The 19,534-nt window shown below is 49.0% G+C and overlaps 1 protein-coding gene across 7 annotated transcripts in view; it reads left to right on the forward strand.

Annotated features, from left to right (window-relative positions):
- The window catches only part of eno4 (enolase 4), an 81,616-nt gene that overhangs the window by 37,325 nt on the left and 24,757 nt on the right, over positions 1-19,534 (forward strand). For 4 of the 7 annotated variants that reach the window (XM_072479472.1, XM_072479473.1, XM_072479479.1 and 1 more), the window contains exons 5-9: positions 1,689-1,858; positions 13,851-13,982; positions 15,158-15,223; positions 15,408-15,566; positions 18,562-18,687. In XM_072479472.1, the coding sequence (XP_072335573.1) occupies positions 1,689-1,858; positions 13,851-13,982; positions 15,158-15,223; positions 15,408-15,566; positions 18,562-18,687 (653 nt within the window). The remainder of the gene's footprint in view (positions 1-1,688; positions 1,859-13,850; positions 13,983-15,157; positions 15,224-15,407; positions 15,567-18,561; positions 18,688-19,534) is intronic. The other 3 variants (XM_072479475.1, XM_072479474.1, XM_072479480.1) reach the window with 3 other exon arrangements.

Below are 19,534 nucleotides of genomic sequence, written 5' to 3' on the forward strand. Positions count from 1 at the left end.
AGGGTGTAGCCCGGCACGACCCTGCAATCGAAGGGTTTCTGTTATTTTTCCGGGCCTCGGCAGGGAATGCCCCACCACTTACCTTCATTTCAGGAGTCCCTCAGTGCAGGAAGTGATCGGGATGCCATATTTTAATGGCACCTTGAACTCTTGATCCTCCAATGTGACTCCAGGACCCCCAATGCCCAACCTACCTGTTGGCGAGTCCTCGAGCCCATCGCACCCACATCATAAGGGCAAGGCACCCCCAGGCCCAATCCCCGGTGTGGGCAAAATTCCATCTTGGCACTACCAGCCTGGCACCTGGGCAGCCTGGCACCTGGGTGCCAGCCTGGCACTGCCAGGATGCCCATATGATACTGCCAGGCTGGCAATGCCAAGCTGCCCAGGTAGCATCAGCAGTGCCAGGGTGCGTCCGTGCCCAGAGGCCGACCACCCGGGGGCCTCTGATTGCCTGGTTGGCCCCTCTACCCTCGCCTGAGAGACCCCCTCCGGCCTGAAGACCCTCTCCCCCCCCCCCCCCCCCAACTGCAAGTGTGCTTAACTGCACACTTGGATATGCAAATTTAAGCCCTGCCCATTATGTGCGGGATCCAGATCACGACATCTCACAAGATCCTGTGAGATCTCTCGAGGCATGGCAAGCCGAGTAAATTCTGCGAGAGGTTTCTCCCGAGATTTACTGGCTCCGTCATGTCCTGGGTCGGGTGCAGCGCAGCCATTTGATTGCGCCAGAATTTCCCACCCGCCCCCTCCAATCATGAGTATGCCTTTTGATGCTTATTAGCATCTGCCTCATAATTTGGCCTATATAAAGAATAATCTTTCTGGGAAAACTAATTTGGAGAGGCCTTAATTTATTTGTCCACACATTATAATTTCTTGAATCGAATGAGTCAGGAGGAAATGAGGCAGCTCCATTCTGCAATAAAAGATAAAAAGAGATTTGACATAAAAATCATCATTGTCAATTATTCCCTTATGGATATCTAGGAAATTAAAAAACACATTTTATATAATGTTGAGATGGGTAGGGTGCTACAATTGACATCAGCATTCTTGAGTTGTGGACAGGTGAAAATTGGCTAGAGTTATTTCCAATCAATATTCAGCAATCCTTGTTCAAGATGTGTGCGAGCATTTTGTGAGGCTTTGTTAAGTAGTTATTGACAGTCACTATCAAGGCTTAATCACGAAGAATGGTTAATTGGGTGAAATACTGGCATATAAATGGTGACTGGTGAACTTTTCAGCAAGAATTCAATGTTTTCAGCAGGGAGGTGAGAAAATAATATCAATCACTTGCCTTTTATTGATCTCCCCGCCCCCCCCCCCCACCCACCCCAGAAATGTTACAGTAACCAAACTGATACCTTTGAAGTTATCTTCAACTTATTGATTGAAGTCTGATTGATGTGTACTAATTGAAAGTCAACTTTGAAGTATCTGACTTTTTAAAATATAGATCAACTTAAAAAGGCACTTGGCTTCCTATAAGCAAGTATATGAAAATAATGAACAGGAAACGACTCATTGGTTCATCTAGCCCATCCCATGTACTCATAATGCCCCAAGGATGATTATACACTCACCACCAATAGCTGCAAAAATAATCAAGAAAATTTCTCTACTCCACTAGACGATCAAAATTATTCTTGACGATAATATTTATTGCATTTATATTACAGGCAAGAAAAGTATTGCACCAGAGAAACCAATCAAACCCCTTGAACCACCAGAACCATTGTTTCCTGGTGGTGTGGCAATTGGTGCAGTATCATTAGCAGTGGCCAAAGCTTCAGTCAAACTTCAGAATACCTCTTTATATTTACATATTGCTTCACTGAATCAAGAAGAGGTAGGTAGACACTTAAATATTATTTTTTGGCTGTTAAGTTTATTCTGCGCGGTACCATAATGGTTAGCATTGTTGCTTCACAGCGCCAGGGACCCGGGTTTGATTCCCGGCTTGGGTCACTGTCTGTGCAGGGTCTGCATGTTCTCCCCGTGTCTGCGTGGGTTTCCTCCGGGTGCTCCCACAAGTCCCGAAAGATGTGCTTGTTAGGTGAATTGGACATTCTGAATTCTCCCTCAGTGTACCCGTACCCGAACAGGCCTGTAGTATGGCAACTAGGGGACATCCACAGTAACTTCATTGCAGTGTTAATGTAAGCCTACTTGTGACACTAATAAAGATTATTATTATTCATAATTACTATTTAAATAATACAAGCTGCAACAATGTAAAAATTTAATTTGCAACTTTTAAGCTATGTAGCACAATGGCAAAAGATCCCATATGCTGATGTAGAGATCACATTCTTATAAAGGCTTAGCCTTTGTGCCATACTTTAAATCACTATTTGTTAACAACATGCTTTGTATTGGTGTTTTGTTTTAAAATATTTGTAAAATTGTTTAATATTCATTGTGAATGATACTTCAAACGTAATGCCGCAAAGATCTTTAAGATTCTATTGGATTCTTGAATGGATAAGAATGAGGTAAGTGAAGATCTTGTGGAGCTTGATCCAAAAATGATAAGGGAAAGGAAAGTGAAGCAAATAGTAATGGTATCCCGGGGTGAAATGATGGAAGTAAAGGGAGGACAAACATAGTTCATCAAGCATTTAATAGGAAGAATGTATGAGCATTGTCATTAGCATGTCACCTCTATGCAGCTTACTATCAACTATTAAATTCAGTAACATTAAATTCAGTAGAGATGAAATGTTTGTAACATTATTTCCGAAGTAATATAACAACATTGCCTGCTGTGGTAAGTGGGAGAGGAAGCTAAGGCAGTAACTTATTATAAGGACACAGGCTAACATGGAAAGTTGATGTGAGAAATGGAAAAAAAAATATGCACAATGCAATGACTCATATATTTGTAATTATTTCATGAATTTTATCTAAGGACACAGCAAAAATAAATTATAGTTTTTTTTTAAAATTCTACACTTAAAGAGTTAATTTTGTAGTTAACTTACGTTTTTCTAGTTGTAAGGATTTTGTACAGGAATGTTGAACTGCATATAGTCAGATGTTACACTGTTGACAAAAAGCAAAAGAAAAATAATTAAGATCCACTGAATGATTCACTAATGGTGTGAGAAAATGTAAATGAGTGAAACCAATCAAGAAATGGAGATGACTGTGTTTGCGGATCAAAACTAATATAATGTAAGGATTAAGCTTGGGTAAGCAAATGTTTCTTGGATAAGAAAATAATTCCACGATGGCGCGAACAGGGCCCGGGCACGACCTATTCTGGCCCCCACAGGTTCACGCCGCTCCAGCCTCCTTATGCTGCGCCAACCCGCGCATGCGCAGTTGGGCCACGCATCCTGCGCATGTGTGGGGAACTTCTTGCGCGTGCCGGCCCCGACCCAACGTGGGGTTGGTGTTCAGGGGCCGGCCGCGCAAGGAAGTAGGCCTGGGGGGCGGGGGGGGGTGGTGAGAGGCCAGCCCGCCGATTGGTGGGCCCCAATCGCGGGCCAGACCCCTGTCGTTTCCTGGTTTATCCCTTCCTCCCTTCTGGAATAATGATACCACATTGGCTATCCTCCAGTCCTCCCGCACCCCTCCTAGGTTAGAGAGAAATTGAAAATTATTGCCAGCGCCCCTGCTATTTCCTACCTTGCCTCACTCAACAGCCTAGGATACATTTCATCTGGTCCTGGAGATTTATTTAAGCCTGCCACTCAGAACCTCCTCGCTGTCTATGTTAATCTCTTTAATTTTATCCTCCCTGCTTTCTATAACCACACTGTCCCTCTCACAACCCGACCAACATCCTCCGGCTCCACACGCAAATTACCACTGTTTTTAATGGGCCCTAATGTTGTCCTAGTTATCCTTTTACTCTTACATAGAATTTACAGTGCAGAAGGAGGTCATTCAGCCCATCGAGTCTGCACCGGCTCTTGGAAAGAGCACCCTACCCAAGTCCACACCTCCACTCTATCCCCATAACCCAGTAACCCCACCCAGTACTAAGGGCAATTTTGGACACTAAGGGCAATTTAGCTAGGCCAATCCACCTAGCCTGCACATCTTTGGACTGTGGGAGGAAACCGGAGCACCCGGAGGAAACCCTCGCAGACACGGGGAGAATGTGCAGACTCCGCACAGACAGTGACCCAGCGGGAAATCGAATCTGGGACCCTGGAGCTGTGAAGCAATTGTGCTAACCACCATGCTACCGTGCTACCCTAATCTACTTGTTAACCAATTTAGGAATTTCCTTTATTTTACCTGCCAGTATCCTTTCATGTCCCCTTTTTGCTCTCCTAATTTCCAGTTCTCTCCAGGGCTTCTGCTGTATTGAGCCCTTGATTTCTGCCATAAGCCTCCCTTTTTCTCCTGATCCAATATTGTATATCCCTTGATATCTAAGGTTCACTGGATTTGTTGGTCCCACCCTTTTTCTTGATTGGAACATGTTGGCCCTGTACTCTCCCTATTTCTTCTTGATTGCGTACCACTGTTCTGTCACAGATTAACCTAAACGTATCTGCTCCCAGTCCACTCTGGCAAATTATATCTGATCTTGTTTAAAGTGTCCTTTCCCCAGTTAAATGTTGATCTCAAACCCATCCTTGCCCTTTTCTATAACAATCTTGAATCTAATGGAGTTATTTATGATCACTGTCTGCAAAACTGTCCCCCACTGATACTTCAACCACTTGGCCAACATCATTACCAAAATTAAGTCCAGACACCCCCCCACTTTCGCTCTCTCTCGTAGGTCCTTCTATGTACTGACTTACAAAATTCTTCTGGATACATTTTAATAATTTCACTCCCTCCAAATCTTTCACACTATGGCTACCCCAGTTAATATTGGGATGTTGAAATCCCTCACTGTCATTACCCTAATACTTTTACACTACTCTGAAATTTGCCTACATATCTGCTCTTCTGTTTCTCTCAGCCTGTTCCAGGGTCTGTAGAACATCCCCAGCAATGTGATTGCTCCTTTATGGCTTCTACCCATATGGCTTCAGTTGAAGAACCTTCTAAAATGTCATCTCTCCTTACTGCTGTAATTGATTCCCCAATCAAAATTGCTACACCTTTTCCTCTTTTACCTCCTTCCCTATCTCGCCTGAAGATCCTGTATTCTGGAATATTGAGCTGCCAATCCTGCCCCTCTCTCAACCATGTTTCAGTAACAACAATTACATCATATCCCCATGTCTTAATTTGTGCCCTCAACTCATCTGCCTTGTTCGTCAGACTCCTTGCAAATACCATCCAATCTTGCCAAACTCCCTTATGACTTAACTGGTCTGGACATTCTATGCCTTTCTGACTCATGTCTCTTCTGATTTTGGCTGTGCATGTATCCCTGCTGAATCTACTCTCAGGGTCCCAGGCCCCTGCCAAGTTCCTCAACAGCAGTAGCAAACTTCTCTGCACTGGTCCCATTTTGGTTCAGGTGAAAACTGTCCACCTTGTACAGGTCCCACCATCCCCAAAAATGTTCCCAATGTCCCAGAAATCTAAAGCCACCCCTCCTGCACCATTTCTCCAACCACACATTCATCTGGACTAACTGCCTATTTCTATACTCTCTTAACACGTGGCACCAAAGGTAATCCAGAGATTACTATTTTATGGGTCCTGTTTTTTAATCTGCTTCCTAGCTCCCTAAATTCTGCTTTCAGGACCTCATCCCTTTTTCTGTCTATATGGTTGATACCAATGTGTACCACGAGATCTGTCTGTTTTTCCTCCCCCTTCAATAAGTGGGGAACTGCCATGTAACTGTCAGCTAAGGCATTTAAGTATTTTAATGAGAAATTAAGTTCTGTTTTAACTAAGAATTTTGAATTTAAGAGGCAACAGATCTATTTCGCAAGCTGCGCAAAACTTGCCTGGGTCACTGAGGTGAGTGCGCAGTGCAGTATCCTCCTTCAGTGAAACTGATGGGCTGGAAAGCATTTGACCTGTGAAACTGAAGAGTTTCAAGTCATGGCCAGGTGAGAGCCTGCTGCACAGAGCACTTTTCAAAGCGTGCTTGACAAGTAATTGCTAACTTCTTGGAAGCCATTGCACTTAACTCACCCCGTCAGCTGCACTTTCCTATTGTCACCTTCACCGTAGCATGGGAGCAGCTTGTGTAGCACTACCAAGCACTTCTAACACTGACCAAAGAGGATTACAACACCAATAGCAACACAATTAGCAGCTCTCCTGGAAATGGTCTTTCTTCCCAGTGGGCCAGGTGAGCATGCCAATGGACATAAGGGGCAGGATTCTCCGCCCCCCCTGCCAGGGCGGAGAATCCCCGGGGACGGCGTGAATCCCGCCCGGTCGCTCCGACGCTGGCTGCTGTATGCGCGGAACCACACAGGCGGTTCTGCGCATGCGCCAACTCAGGCCGGCCCTTCGGCGCCAACCCCTCCGGCGCTGGCCTAGCCCCCGGAAGTGCGGTGGATTCTCCAACTTCCGGTTAGCCAAACGCCGGGGTGGTTCGCGCCGTTCTTGGCGCCAGCGTCGGTCCATCCCGCCAATTGCGGGAGAATCCCGCCCAAGGTGCCTGTCTCTGAAGGACTACCATGTCCAATAGCAAACCCCTCCATCTCCAGGCCCTCTACCTGTTCCTCAGGTTGTTGACTCTCTACTCCTGCAAGGATAGCAGTACTAGCAATTGCTCGTGTGCATATTAGGAAAGGACAATATTTGTAGAGCGTAGGACTTGGATGCGGTAGGGCAATAGGATGAGAATCAGTGCAAGTGTTTTCGGATGGGAATGTGAGGTGCCTGGAGAGTGGGAATGAGTGGAGCTGTAACATGTAGGGCGCGATTCTCCGCTCACCCGCCGGTTTGGAGAATCACCTGGCGCGCCATTTTTCCCCGCGACGCTGGTCCGACGCCCTCCCGCGATGCACCCGAGCGGCGGGAACGGCCCCGTCGAGTTCTGCGCGGCGCAGGCCGGAGAATCGCCCGGGACACCCAAAATGGCGATTCTCCGCTACACCCGCTATTCTCCGGCCCGAATGGGCCGAGCGGCCTGCCCAAAGCGACGGCTTCCCGCCGGCGCCATCCACACCTGGTCGCTGCCGGCGGGAACAGCGCGGGAACGCTGGGGGGGGGCGGCCTGTGAGTGGGCGAGGGGGGTTCTTTCACCGGGGTTGCACTCAAAAGGGGTCTGGCCTGCGATCGGTGCCCACCGATTGGCGGGCTGGCCTCTCTGAAGGAGGACCTCCTTTCCTCCGCTGCCCCACAAGATCCATCTGACATATTCTTGCGGGGCGGCCTCCGGGAGGACGGCAACCACACATGCGCGGGTGACGGCAGTTAGGCAGTGGATGAGGCGGCTTTAGCGACACGCCCCCCCCCCCACCCCCCCCCCCCGAGTTTCTCACTGCCCCGATCCTAGCCCATTTTCAGGCCCTGAATCGGTCGAGATCGGGGCCGTTTCGCGCCGTCGTGAACCTCGACGGCATTCACGACGGCGTGGGCACTTAGTCGCGGGAGCGGAGAATCACGCACCCTGTGTTCTGAGGAGTGCTGAGCAGGGGAATTCTGGCTAAGGCAGCATGTGGGGCTTGGCATCTGAAAATATTATGCTGTCATCTTTCCTGCCCTCCTGAGGTTTTAGATCCTCGAGAATCATTGTTTTCAGTTTGGTGGGACCACACTTCTGTGCTGACTTGCTTGGTTGGAAAGATCATCCTATTCTTCCAGTCCTTGAGAGTTCACCATTTGCCAGTCCAGATGCTTCAGTCCCTATGCTGATGTTATTAGAGTAGCATTTATGTTTTGTGCTGGTTGTAACATTTTGTTATGGATTCAAATAGTTTAAGTTCAGCCATAAAAAGTGATTTTATCAGTAGTGTATTAAGTAACTTTCACAGCTGTAAAGCTCTACTAAATATTCAAGGGCAAACAGATACAATATTCACACTGACAGTGACATTGTTGTAATTTGCTGTTAAAAAATACCAACACTCTAATTATGTAAGCTTTCTAGCAGGCAAAACGTGCAATCATTATGCCTCTTGGTAGTAATTAGCCACCTCTGGTGTATAAAGATATCAAATGCAAGATATGCACCAACATGATGTTTTGGGAAATTACCATATTTAATGCAAGTTATTCTGGTCGTAGAAAAATCTAACTATATGCTAGAAAAGCATCAACATGGCTTCCGGGTGCGGTGATGACCAGCTGAGTCGCACGTTTCGGCAGCTCCCTGTGAAACGGACTTTTGGGCTCTTGATAGGAGCCCCAACGGCAATTTTGACGGCTAAAATCACTGTGCGGTAAACCAGAAGGGAATCCCCCCTGGATACGGATGGAAAAAGGAGAGGGAAGTGGCCAGATTGCAGTGGATCCTTTAGAACAGCGGCAAGGAAGGCAAGCAAAAACCAAGATGGCGTCGGAAGGTGGCAGTTTAACATGGGGCCCTGAACAACAAGAGTTCTTGAAATGCTGTGTGGAAGAGATCAAAAAGGAAATGAAGAAAGAGCTGTTGGCCCCGATACTACAGGCGATCGAAGGGCTAAAGGAGGAACAAAAGACCCAGGAGCGGGAGCTTCGGGTCGTGAAGGCAAAGGCAGCCGAGAATGAGGACGATATACAGGGCCTGGTGGTGAAGACGGAGACGCAGGAGGCACATCAGAAACGATGTGTGGAAAGGTTGGAGGCACTGGAAAACAACGCAAGGAGGAACAACCTGAGGATTCTTGGTCTTCCTGAAGGTGTGGAGGGAGCGGACGTCGGGGCATATGTGAGCACGATGCTGCACTCGTTAATGGGAGCGGAGGCCCCGGCGGGTCCGTTGGAGGTGGAGGGAGCATACCGAGTGAAGGCGCGAGGACCGAGAGCAGGAGAAATTCCCAGAGCCATAGTGGTGAGATTCCTCCGTTTTAAGGATAGAGAAATGGTCCTTAGATGGGCGAAGAAAACTCGGAGCAGTAAATGGGAGAACGCGGTGATCCGCGTTTATCAAAACTGGAGTGCGGAGGTGGCGAGAAGGAGGGCGAGCTTTAATCGGGCCAAGGCGGTGCTTCATAAAAAGAAGATAAAATTTGGAATGCTGCAACCGGCAAGACTGTGGGTCACATATCGAGAGAGGCACCACTACTTTGAGACGGCGGATGAAGCGTGGACTTTTATTGTGGAAGAAAAACTGGAATGAGCGGGTTATTAAAAAGAACGTTCGAACAAAGTGGTGGGGCGAATGTGGGGGGCAAAGAGGGGTTTTATGTACTAATCCTGCGATCTGGTAACTTTTCTCTCTCCCACAGGTGGTGATGGGGGGAGGAGGGGAGGAGGAGGAGATGGGGCGTTGGCCATTGGGGGCGGGGCCAAGGGAGAAGCGCGGGCTTGGTTCCCGCGCTATGATAATCATGGCGGGAATAGAGAAGCAGGAAGGAGGGGGCGTCGCACGGTGCGAGCCGAGGTCACGGGGGGAAGCCGAGGTCAACCAGAGTTTGCTGACTTCTGGGAGCAACATGGGGGGAGTAATTACGCTAGCGGGGGATCTAGCGGGGGGGTGGGAGGGGGGAATTACTGGGTTGCTGCTGCTGGGGAGAGGGGGGAGCTGGTATGGGAGAGGATGGGCGGGGGGGCACCGCCTGGGGGAGATACAGCTGCGTGGGAACCGGGTGAGGAGCTGGAAAAAGGTGATGGCTAATCGACAAGGGGGGGGGTAGGAAGCCCCCCAACTCGGCTGATCACGTGGAACGTGAGAGGGCTGAACGGGCCGATAAAGAGGGCACGGGTACTCGCACACCTTAAGAAACTTAAGGCAGATGTGGTTATGTTACAGGAAACGCACCTGAAACTGATAGACCAGGTTAGGCTACGCAAAGGATGGGTGGGGCAGGTGTTCCATTCGGGGCTAGATGCGAAAAACAGGGGGGTGGCTATATTAGTGGGGAAGCGGGTAATGTTCGAGGCAAAGACTATAGTGGCGGATAACGGGGGCAGATACGTGATGGTGAGTGGCAAACTACAGGGGGAGACGGTGGTTTTGGTAAACGTATATGCCCCGAACTGGGATGATGCCAATTTTATGAGGCGGATGCTAGGACGCATTCCGGACCTAGAGATGGGAAAGCTGATAATGGGGGGAGATTTTAATACGGTGTTGGAACCAGGGCTGGATAGGTCGAAGTCCAGGACTGGAAGGAGGCCGGCAGCAGCCAAGGTACTTAAAGATTTTATGGAGCAGATGGGAGGTGTAGACCCGTGGAGATTTAGCAGACCTAGGAGTAAGGAGTTCTCGTTTTTCTCCTATGTCCATAAAGTCTACTCGCGAATAGACTTTTTTGTGCTGGGTAGGGCATTGATCCCGAAGGTGAGGGGAACGGAGTATACAGCTATAGCCATTTCGGATCACGCTCCACACTGGGTGGACTTGGAGATAGGGGAGGAAACAGGAGGGCGCCCACCCTGGAGAATGGACATGGGACTAATGGCAGATGAGGGGGTGTGTCTAAGGGTGAGGGGGTGCATTGAAAAGTACTTGGAACTCAATGATAATGGGGAGGTCCAGGTGGGAGTGGTCTGGGAGGCGTTGAAGGCGGTGGTTAGAGGGGAGCTGATATCAATAAGGGCACATAAAGGGAAGCAGGAGAGTAAGGAACGGGAGCGGTTGCTGCAAGAACTTTTGAGGGTAGACAGACAATATGCGGAAGCACCGGAGGAGGGACTGTACAGGGAAAGGCAAAGGCTACATGTAGAATTTGACTTGCTGACTACAGGCACTGCAGAGGCACAATGGAGGAAGGCACAGGGTGTACAGTACGAATATGGGGAGAAGGCGAGCAGGTTGCTGGCACACCAATTGAGGAAAAGGGAGCAGCGAGGGAAATAGGGGGAGTGAGGGATGAGGAAGGAGAGATGGAGCGGGGAGCGGAGAGAGTGAATGGAGTGTTCAAGACATTTTATAAAAACTTATATGAAGCTCAACCCCCGGATGGGAGGGAGAGAATGATGGGCTTCTTGGATCGGCTGGAATTTCCCAAGGTGGAAGAGCAGGAAAGGGTGGGACTGGGAGCACAGATCGAGGTAGAAGAAGTGGTGAAAGGAATTAGGAGCATGCAGGCGGGAAAGGCCCCGGGACCGGATGGATTCCCAGTCGAATTCTATAGAAAATATGTGGACTTGCTCGCCCCGGTACTGACGAGGACCTTTAATGAGGCAAAGGAAAGGGGACAACTGCCCCCGACTATGTCTGAAGCAACGATATCGCTTCTCTTAAAGAAGGAAAAGGACCCGCTACAATGCGGGTCCTATAGACCTATTTCCCTCCTAAATGTAGATGCCAAGGTCCTGGCCAAGGTAATGGCAATGAGAATAGAGGAATGTGTCCCGGGGGTGGTCCACGAGGACCAAACTGGGTTTGTGAAGGGGAGACAGCTGAACACGAATATACGGAGGTTGTTAGGGGTAATGATGATGGCCCCACCAGAGGGAGAAACGGAGATAGTAGTGGCGATGGATGCCGAGAAAGCATTTGATAGAGTGGAGTGGGATTATTTGTGGGAGGTGTTGAGGAGATTTGGTTTTGGAGAGGGGTATGTTAGATGGGTGCAGCTGTTGTATAGGGCCCCAGTGGCGAGCGTGGTCACGAATGGACGGGGATCTGCATATTTTCGGCTCCATAGAGGGACAAGGCAGGGATGCCCTCTGTCCCCATTATTGTTTGCACTGGCGATTGAGCCCCTGGCGATAGCGTTGAGGGGTTCCAAGAAGTGGAGGGGAGTACTTAGGGGAGGAGAAGAGCACCGGGTATCTTTGTATGCGGACGATTTGCTACTATACGTGGCGGACCCGGCGGAGGGGATGCCAGAAATAATGCGGATACTTGGGGAGTTTGGGGATTTTTCAGGGTATAAATTGAACATGGGGAAAAGTGAGTTGTTTGTGGTGCATCCTGCGGAGCAGAGTAGAGAAATAGAGGACCTACCGTTGAGGAAGGTAACAAGGGACTTTCGTTACCTGGGGATCCAGATAGCTAAGAATTGGGGCACATTGCATAGGTTAAATTTAACGCGGTTGGTGGAACAGATGGAGGAGGATTTCAAGAGATGGGATATGGTATCCCTGTCAATGGCAGGGAGGGTGCAGGCGGTTAAGATGGTGGTCCTCCCGAGATTCCTCTTTGTGTTTCAGTGCCTCCCGGTGGTGATTACGAAGGCTTTTTTTAAAAGGATTGAAAAGAGCATCATGGGTTTTGTGTGGGCCGGGAAGACCCCGAGAGTGAGGAAGGGATTCTTACAGCGTAGCAGGGATAGGGGGGGCTGGCACTACCGAGCCTAAGTGAGTATTATTGGGCCGCTAATATTTCAATGGTGAGTAAGTGGATGGGAGAGGAGGAGGGAGCGGCGTGGAAGAGATTAGAGAGGGCGTCCTGTAGGGGGACTAGCCTACAGGCTATGGTGACAGCCCCATTGCCGTTCTCACCGAGGAACTACACCACAAGCCCGGTGGTGGTGGCTACACTGAAGATTTGGGGACAGTGGAGACGGCATAGGGGAAAGACTGGAGCCTTGGGGGGGTCCCCGATAAGAAGCAACCATAGGTTTGCCCCGGGGGGAATGGATGGGGGATATGGAATGTGGCAAAGAGCAGGAATAACGCAACTGAAAGATCTGTTTGTGGATGGGAAGTTCGCGAGTCTGGGAGCGCTGACCGAGAAATATGGGTTGCCCCAAGGGAATGCATTCAGGTATATGCAACTGAGGGCTTTTGCGAGGCAACAGGTGAGGGAATTCCCGCAGCTCCCGACACAAGAGGTGCAGGACAGAGTGATCTCAAAGACATGGGTGGGGGATGGTAAGGTGTCAGATATATATAGGGAAATGAGGGACGAAGGGGAGACTATGGTAGATGAACTAAAAGGGAAATGGGAAGAAGAGCTGGGGGAGGAGATCGAGGAGGGGCTGTGGGCAGATGCCCTAAGCAGGTTAAACTCGTCGTCCTCGTGTGCCAGGCTAAGCCTGATTCAGTTTAAGGTATTATACAGGGCACATATGACTGGAGCACGGCTCAGTAAATGTTTTGGGGTGGAGGATAGGTGTGCGAGGTGCTCGAGAAGCCCAGCGAATCATACCCATATGTTTTGGTCATGCCCGGCACTACAGGGGTTTTGGATGGGGGTGACAAAGGTGCTTTCAAAAGTAGTAGGAGTCCGGGTCGAACCAAGCTGGGGGTTGGCTCTATTTGGGGTTGCACAAGAGCCGGGAGTGCAGGAGGCGAGAGAGGCCGATGTTTTGGCCTTTGCGTCCCTAGTAGCCCGGCGCAGGATATTGCTAATGTGGAAAGAAGCCAAGCCCCCGGGGTGGAGACATGGATAAATGACATGGCGGGGTTTATAAAGCTAGAGCGGATTAAGTTCGTCCTGAGGGGGTCGGCTCAAGGGTTCACCAGGCGGTGGCAACCGTTCGTCGAATACCTCGCAGAAAGATAGACGGAATGGGAAAAAGAAGGCAGCAGCAGCAGCCCAGGATCGGGGCGGGGGGGGGGGGAGGAACCAGAAGGACTCTCAGGGTTGTTAATATATACTGTATAGTATGTATAGGTCGTTGCTACAGATAATTATATATTGGACTGTTAAATTATATTTTTGGAGAGTGTTACTTGTGACAAGGCAGTTGCCAATTAGGGCTAGTTTTCATTTTTGTTATTTATTATTTATTCATTTTTTGTTTATAAAATAGGTCATTGTTATTTGTGTTGTTATAATATTGTGTAAAGGATGCACAATGTACTGTGTTGGTTGACCAAAAATTTTCAATAAAATATTTAATAAAAAGAAAAGAAAAGCATCAACATATTTCCAAGTATTAAATACAACGTAAAACTCTAACTTTAAATTTTAGGAGCCTCCCAAAGAAATGAGAATGCCACTTCCTATGATAAGTTTACTTAGCTGTGGGAAGTTATCTGGAGGAAAATTAAAATTGATGAAGGAAGTGATAGGAGTTCCAAAACCCAGCCTCAGTTTTAAACAGGTACGGCAATTCTAATCATTGTAATGATTTTCCCCTGCATTAGGCAGATGGGCCAAATGGTCCTGTCCTATGTAAGAGTATTGCAAAGGTAGTGTCCTTCCTTGCTATTTTTTTTATTCATTCATAGAATTGCAGCAAATATACTGAAATTGCAGCAACTGGCAACGTCTATCTCTGACCTGGTCAACGTTTCTGGTGTGGGGGAGTTTCCATATTTTTCCTGCAAATAGTGATAGCTTATGCCAATCTGAGTGCAACTATGATGCAACCGCATAGATCGAGCCAGGAAACCCAATAAAAGTTCCAAACGGCTTTTTTAAAATGTTGTACTGGAATCATATGATGTAATAGTGGGAGTGGCTGCATTTTCTCAAGCTCTGGCGCTACTCATCTTTTCATCTTTTTTATCTTGATGCACAACCCATAATTATTTGATCCTTGTGAGTATAATCCGTGCTGTGTTCCTGGAAGACCCTGACTAAATTTTGACGATGGGGAGCCAAATTAAGTCAAGAAAATCCTTGTTTGATTGAGGCCGTCCGAGGAGGCCGGGGGGGAGCCCAATCCTCAATGATAGTTTCACTGATGAGCAGCCTATGCTTTGGCGTCGAGATGATGGCTGCCATCGTGAGTGAAGTTGTAGATGACTGGCGTCAAAGGGCCACATATTCCTAGCCCTGCAGGGGGCTAGCAAGGACCCGGCCTAAATCTAGCAGCTTTTGCTGCAGATACGGGCCCCCGCACTTCTAGGTCGGAGGCCGCGCATGCGTATGGCGGCGGCTTCCAGTGGCCGCGCTGTGCTCCATGGCTGACTATGACTGCGGGGCTGGACCCTGAAAATAAACCCTCCGATCGGCCAAATCCCTCAAGTTTAAGCACTATATCATGTGTAATCTCCAGTTCATGTATCATAAGTGTTTTTGAGTATGTGTTATTATCATTTGGAGTGGTTACCTTTGTACATGTGTAGTTGTTAGTAATAACGATTATCAATGTACGTTTAATTCCTGTGGAAGCTAATAAATGTCTTTAAGTCCCAATATCTTGTGGAATAATTTATGCATTTATAAACAAATACATCCATTCCCTAATAAGTCTGGAAAGTCTGCTTACTTTTATCATTAGCATGGAATGATTTGAGAATGTAATTGTGACTCTTTGAAACTGTCTTGCAGAGTCTTAAGATGATGATGGATCTTCAACAACAAATTACCAAATGGATTTTCACCCAAAAATCTGGAGTAAGAATATGTTGAGGAACAGTTGGGATATTATCTATCCCAATTAAACAGCCCAAAAAACAATGTTAAAATTAAAATATTAGAAAAAAGAAGACAGTCTTATATTTTGGTGTTGAGTGATTAAATCACAATTTTAATAGAACAATCAGAACAATAAATAACTGTGCCTGTTTGTTACATTCAGCCTATAGCAATGTCTCTCATGGGCTGCTGGGAGAAAGGATTTGACCAAACAGAACAGCCTTTTGAGGTGATCCAAGAGGCTTGTAATGCATTAGAATTGACGTTGGGGGAAGATCTCCATTTGATTCTCAATTGTGCTGCTCATGAATTGATGGATTATGTGAGTTAAAATGAAATGGATATAATTTTATATAATTAATGTTGATCCTCATGAATCACTCAGTGGCCCTACCCTCCTTGTCTCTGGAATTCCCTCTCTGTATTTCTCTTACTCTCCTCATTTAAGATACCACTTATAACCTGTCTTATGAGAGGATTCACCAAAGGGAGATCTGCAGACCTATCATAGCCCAGAAAAGTTAGTTTCCAGAGGCAGCCATAGTTCTCCAAGAGCACATTCATAATGATTTAGCGGAAGAGATGATACATTATACAGCTAGTTTCTTTCATCGTGAATTGACGCATCATTGAAACTTTAGAAGATATGAATGCAACAACGTTTTCAATTGTATAATGCATGTTCGAGGCACTCTGAGCCTTGGGACGGGATTCTCCGAAATGGAGGCAGAGTGTTCGCCCTGTCGTGAACGCCGTCGAGGTTCACGACGGCGCAAAACGGCCCCTATCCCGACCGATTCAGGGCCGATAATGGGCTAGGAGCGGTGCTGCGTCATTTACGCGTGGAGCCGCATACATGACGCGGCCGGCACCGCATAACTGGCGTCACCCGCGCATGCGTGGTTGCCGTCCTCTCCGAGTCCGCCCTGCAAGAAGATGTCAGACGGATCTTGCGGGGCTGCGGAAGAAAGGAGGTCCTCCTTCAGAGAGGACGGCCCGACGATCGGTGGGCACCGATCGCGGGCCAGACCCCATTTGAGGCCCCCGGTGCAGGATCCCCCCCCCCCCCCTTGCAGGCCGCCCCCCCCCCAGCGTTCCCGTGCTGTTCCTGCCGGCAGCGACCAGGTGTGGACGGCGCCAGGGGGGAACCCGCCGTTTTGGGCTGGCCGCTCGGCCCATCGGGGCCTGAGAATAGCAGGAGTGCCGGAGAATCGCCATTTTGGGTGTCTCGGGCGATTCGCCGGCCTGCGCTGCGCGGAACTCGACGGGGCCGTTCTCACCGCTTGGAGAATCGCGGGAGGGCGTCGGCCCGACGTCGCGGGAAAATTTGGCGACCCATGCAATTCTCCCAACCGGCGCGGGAGCGGAGAATCGCGCCCTTGAAATTTGTGAGGGCTTGACTTGGATAAGAAGTAAACATTGAAGGGACAGTGGGCAAGATTCTCCATTTGGAAACTACTTTCTCCCACGTGCAAATCACAAAGCAATTCAATTCAATATCCTTTGCCATGTCAATTTATGCATGGAGAGGAATTCCAGGGATTCCGGAGGAAATCCTGCTGTCGGGCCACCATTTTGAACGGAGGCCTGATAGCGTGGTCCAGTGGCTGCCCCCCCTGCATCCCACCCACATCGCGAATAAGCCTCCCACCCCCAGATTTTCTGGGTCCCTCCTTCCCCAACGTATGGGGGTGACCTGACCTGCCCACTTCCTAGAGACCCCTAAATAGGGGAATCCCCCCAAAACCCCCTGAAAGGGGGACCCCCCCAAGTATACCCTCAATAGAGTGACTCCCCACAGAGACCCTCCTGAATAGGGGAACCCCTCCACAGAGAACCCGTCCCAGATGGGGGATCCTCCACAGGAATCCCTGGATAGGGGTGTGCCCCTGAGACTGCCTGAATAAGGGGCCCCCCACAGAAACCTCCTAACTAAAGGGACCCCCAGAGATCCCCTAACTAAAGGGAGCCTCCCCGAGTCTGCCTAACTAAAGGGACCCCCTCCAGAGATCTCCTAACTAAAGGGACCCCCCCAGATACACCCCAACTAAAGGGACCCTCCTGAGAACCCCTAAATAAAGGGACCCAACAGAACCCCCCCCCCCCCCCCCCCCCCACCCTCCCAGAAAATAGACCCCTGTCTGGAGAGCAGTCCAGCCGGGGGCAGTGAAATACATCACTGTTGTAACACTCACCTGGGTATACACCTGCTAGATCAGACAGAGGAAACACCATTCCTGGAAAGAGAAAAGCACTGACTTGTGTTTAAACCCCTCAGATCCTTTAGCTGCAAGCCATTTATTCATTTCTCCTAGTGGGCTGTGATTGACCGTTTCCATAAACACAGGTGTTAGTCTTGCTTCATTCATCTTCCTTCATGGATGAGTAACTCTAAGTACTGTAACCACAATGTTTACAGACATCAACCACTTCAAAGAGAGTTAAGTGCTGTCAGTTTCCACCTCAGCACTTCAAAGTCATGAATGACATCCAGTGGACTTCTAGCCACTTCGACTAATCTTTCACACTTGCATCGAACACATCAAGTCTTCCAAAAAGTGGCATTGTGAAGACAGTGCAAACCTTATTCTAGTAGTACAATAGGAGATGACCATGCTTCCAACAGTTAGCAGCGCTAACTATAGCTCCACCTTTACCCTCGTCGCCAATTTAGTTGCGACTGAGGAGTGTAAAATGAGAGGCATAAAGAAACTTATTTTATTCCAAAGTAAACTATATACACAATACACTCCAGGTCCATTACTTCACTATTGGGCCCCCGTCCCTCAGTGGGGAAACTCGTATTCTACAAGGCTCATGGAGAGACTAATTGGCCCGTCCCCATAGGTTCCTATATGGGTTATAACATACATGTTTGGTAATACTTGTTGCGAATCCTGCCATGTGATTTCCGGTCCAGCGGACCATAGAATCAATGGGGGCTGGGAGATTCTGGTGGCCTGCCCGCTAAGTGGATGCAAATGGGTCATTGGGATCCATTTGCATCCATTAGCATCCTCCCACTGGTGCACGAGCGCGAACCCCAATTCCACCGCGGAGGGCCGGAGCATAGGGGTCGGTTCAGCTTCTGCCGCAAATCTCTATTCCGACCGGTTGCCCAATTCTCCGCCTGATCACGATTCCAGCATCACGGGGTAGATAATCCCGGCCAATGTTTTATCGTGAGAAACCTGGTGAGATACATGGTTATGCCAAATGCTCTTTCCTTGCCAAATATCTTTGTGTGCCATCACCTTTAACATCTCTTTCCATACCAAAATTGGGTAATGATTGCCATTTTCCTTTATGTCTTCTAGGAGAAGGAGAAATATGAAATTCTAATTGGAGTATTTAAAAATCCTGATGAAATGATCGAACTGTATACAAGCCTAGTAGAAAAGTATCCATCAATCATTGGTCTGATAGACCCCCTTCGGAAGGAGGTTAGTAACTGTCATTTACGTGAGCTTAAAAGATGATCATTAATTTCAAAATACAGTTGAAAGATTACCAAACTGTGGAAATTTAACTAGGTTAAAATCAATGTGAATATTTAATGCGAACTAGTGTACAATCTGGTTCAAAGATAATGGGCGGGATTCTCCACTCCCGCGCCAAAGTGCCCACGCCGTCGTGAACGCCATCGAGGTTCACGATGGCGCGAAACGGCCCCGATCCCGACCGATTCAGGCCCCGACAATGGGCTAGGATCAGGGCCGCGTCATCTACACTCGCCAGGCCTTATCGCTGCGCAAAGGCGGCGCCGCATAGATGACGCGGCGGGCGCCGCATAGATGACGCGGCCAGTGCCGCATAACTGGCATCACCCGCGCATGCGTGGTTGCCGTCCTCTCTGAGTCTGCCCCGCAAGAAGATGGCGGACGGATCTTGCGGGGCCACGGAAGGAAGGAGGTCCTCCTTCAGAGATGATCGGTGGGCACCGATCGCGGGCCATGCCACATTTGAGGTACCCCCCGGTGCAGGATCCCCCCCCCCCCAGCGTTCCCGCGCTGTTCCCGACGGCAGCGACCAGGTGTGGACGGCGCCGGGGGGAACCCGCCGATTTGGCCTGGCCGCTCGGCCCATCGGGGCCTGAGAATAGCGGGGGTGCCGGAGAATTGCCATTTTGGGTGTCTCCGGCGATTCTCATACCTGTGGCCCGCGGAACACGACGGGGCCGTTCCCGCCGCTTGGGAGAATCGCGGGAGGGCGTCGGAGCGGCGTCCAGTGAAATTTTGCCGGCCCAGGCGATTCTCCCAACCGGCACGGGAGTGGAGAATCTCGCCCCTT

Source organism: Scyliorhinus torazame, chromosome 16, assembly GCF_047496885.1.
Source record: "Scyliorhinus torazame isolate Kashiwa2021f chromosome 16, sScyTor2.1, whole genome shotgun sequence".
NCBI lineage: Eukaryota > Metazoa > Chordata > Chondrichthyes > Carcharhiniformes > Scyliorhinidae > Scyliorhinus > Scyliorhinus torazame.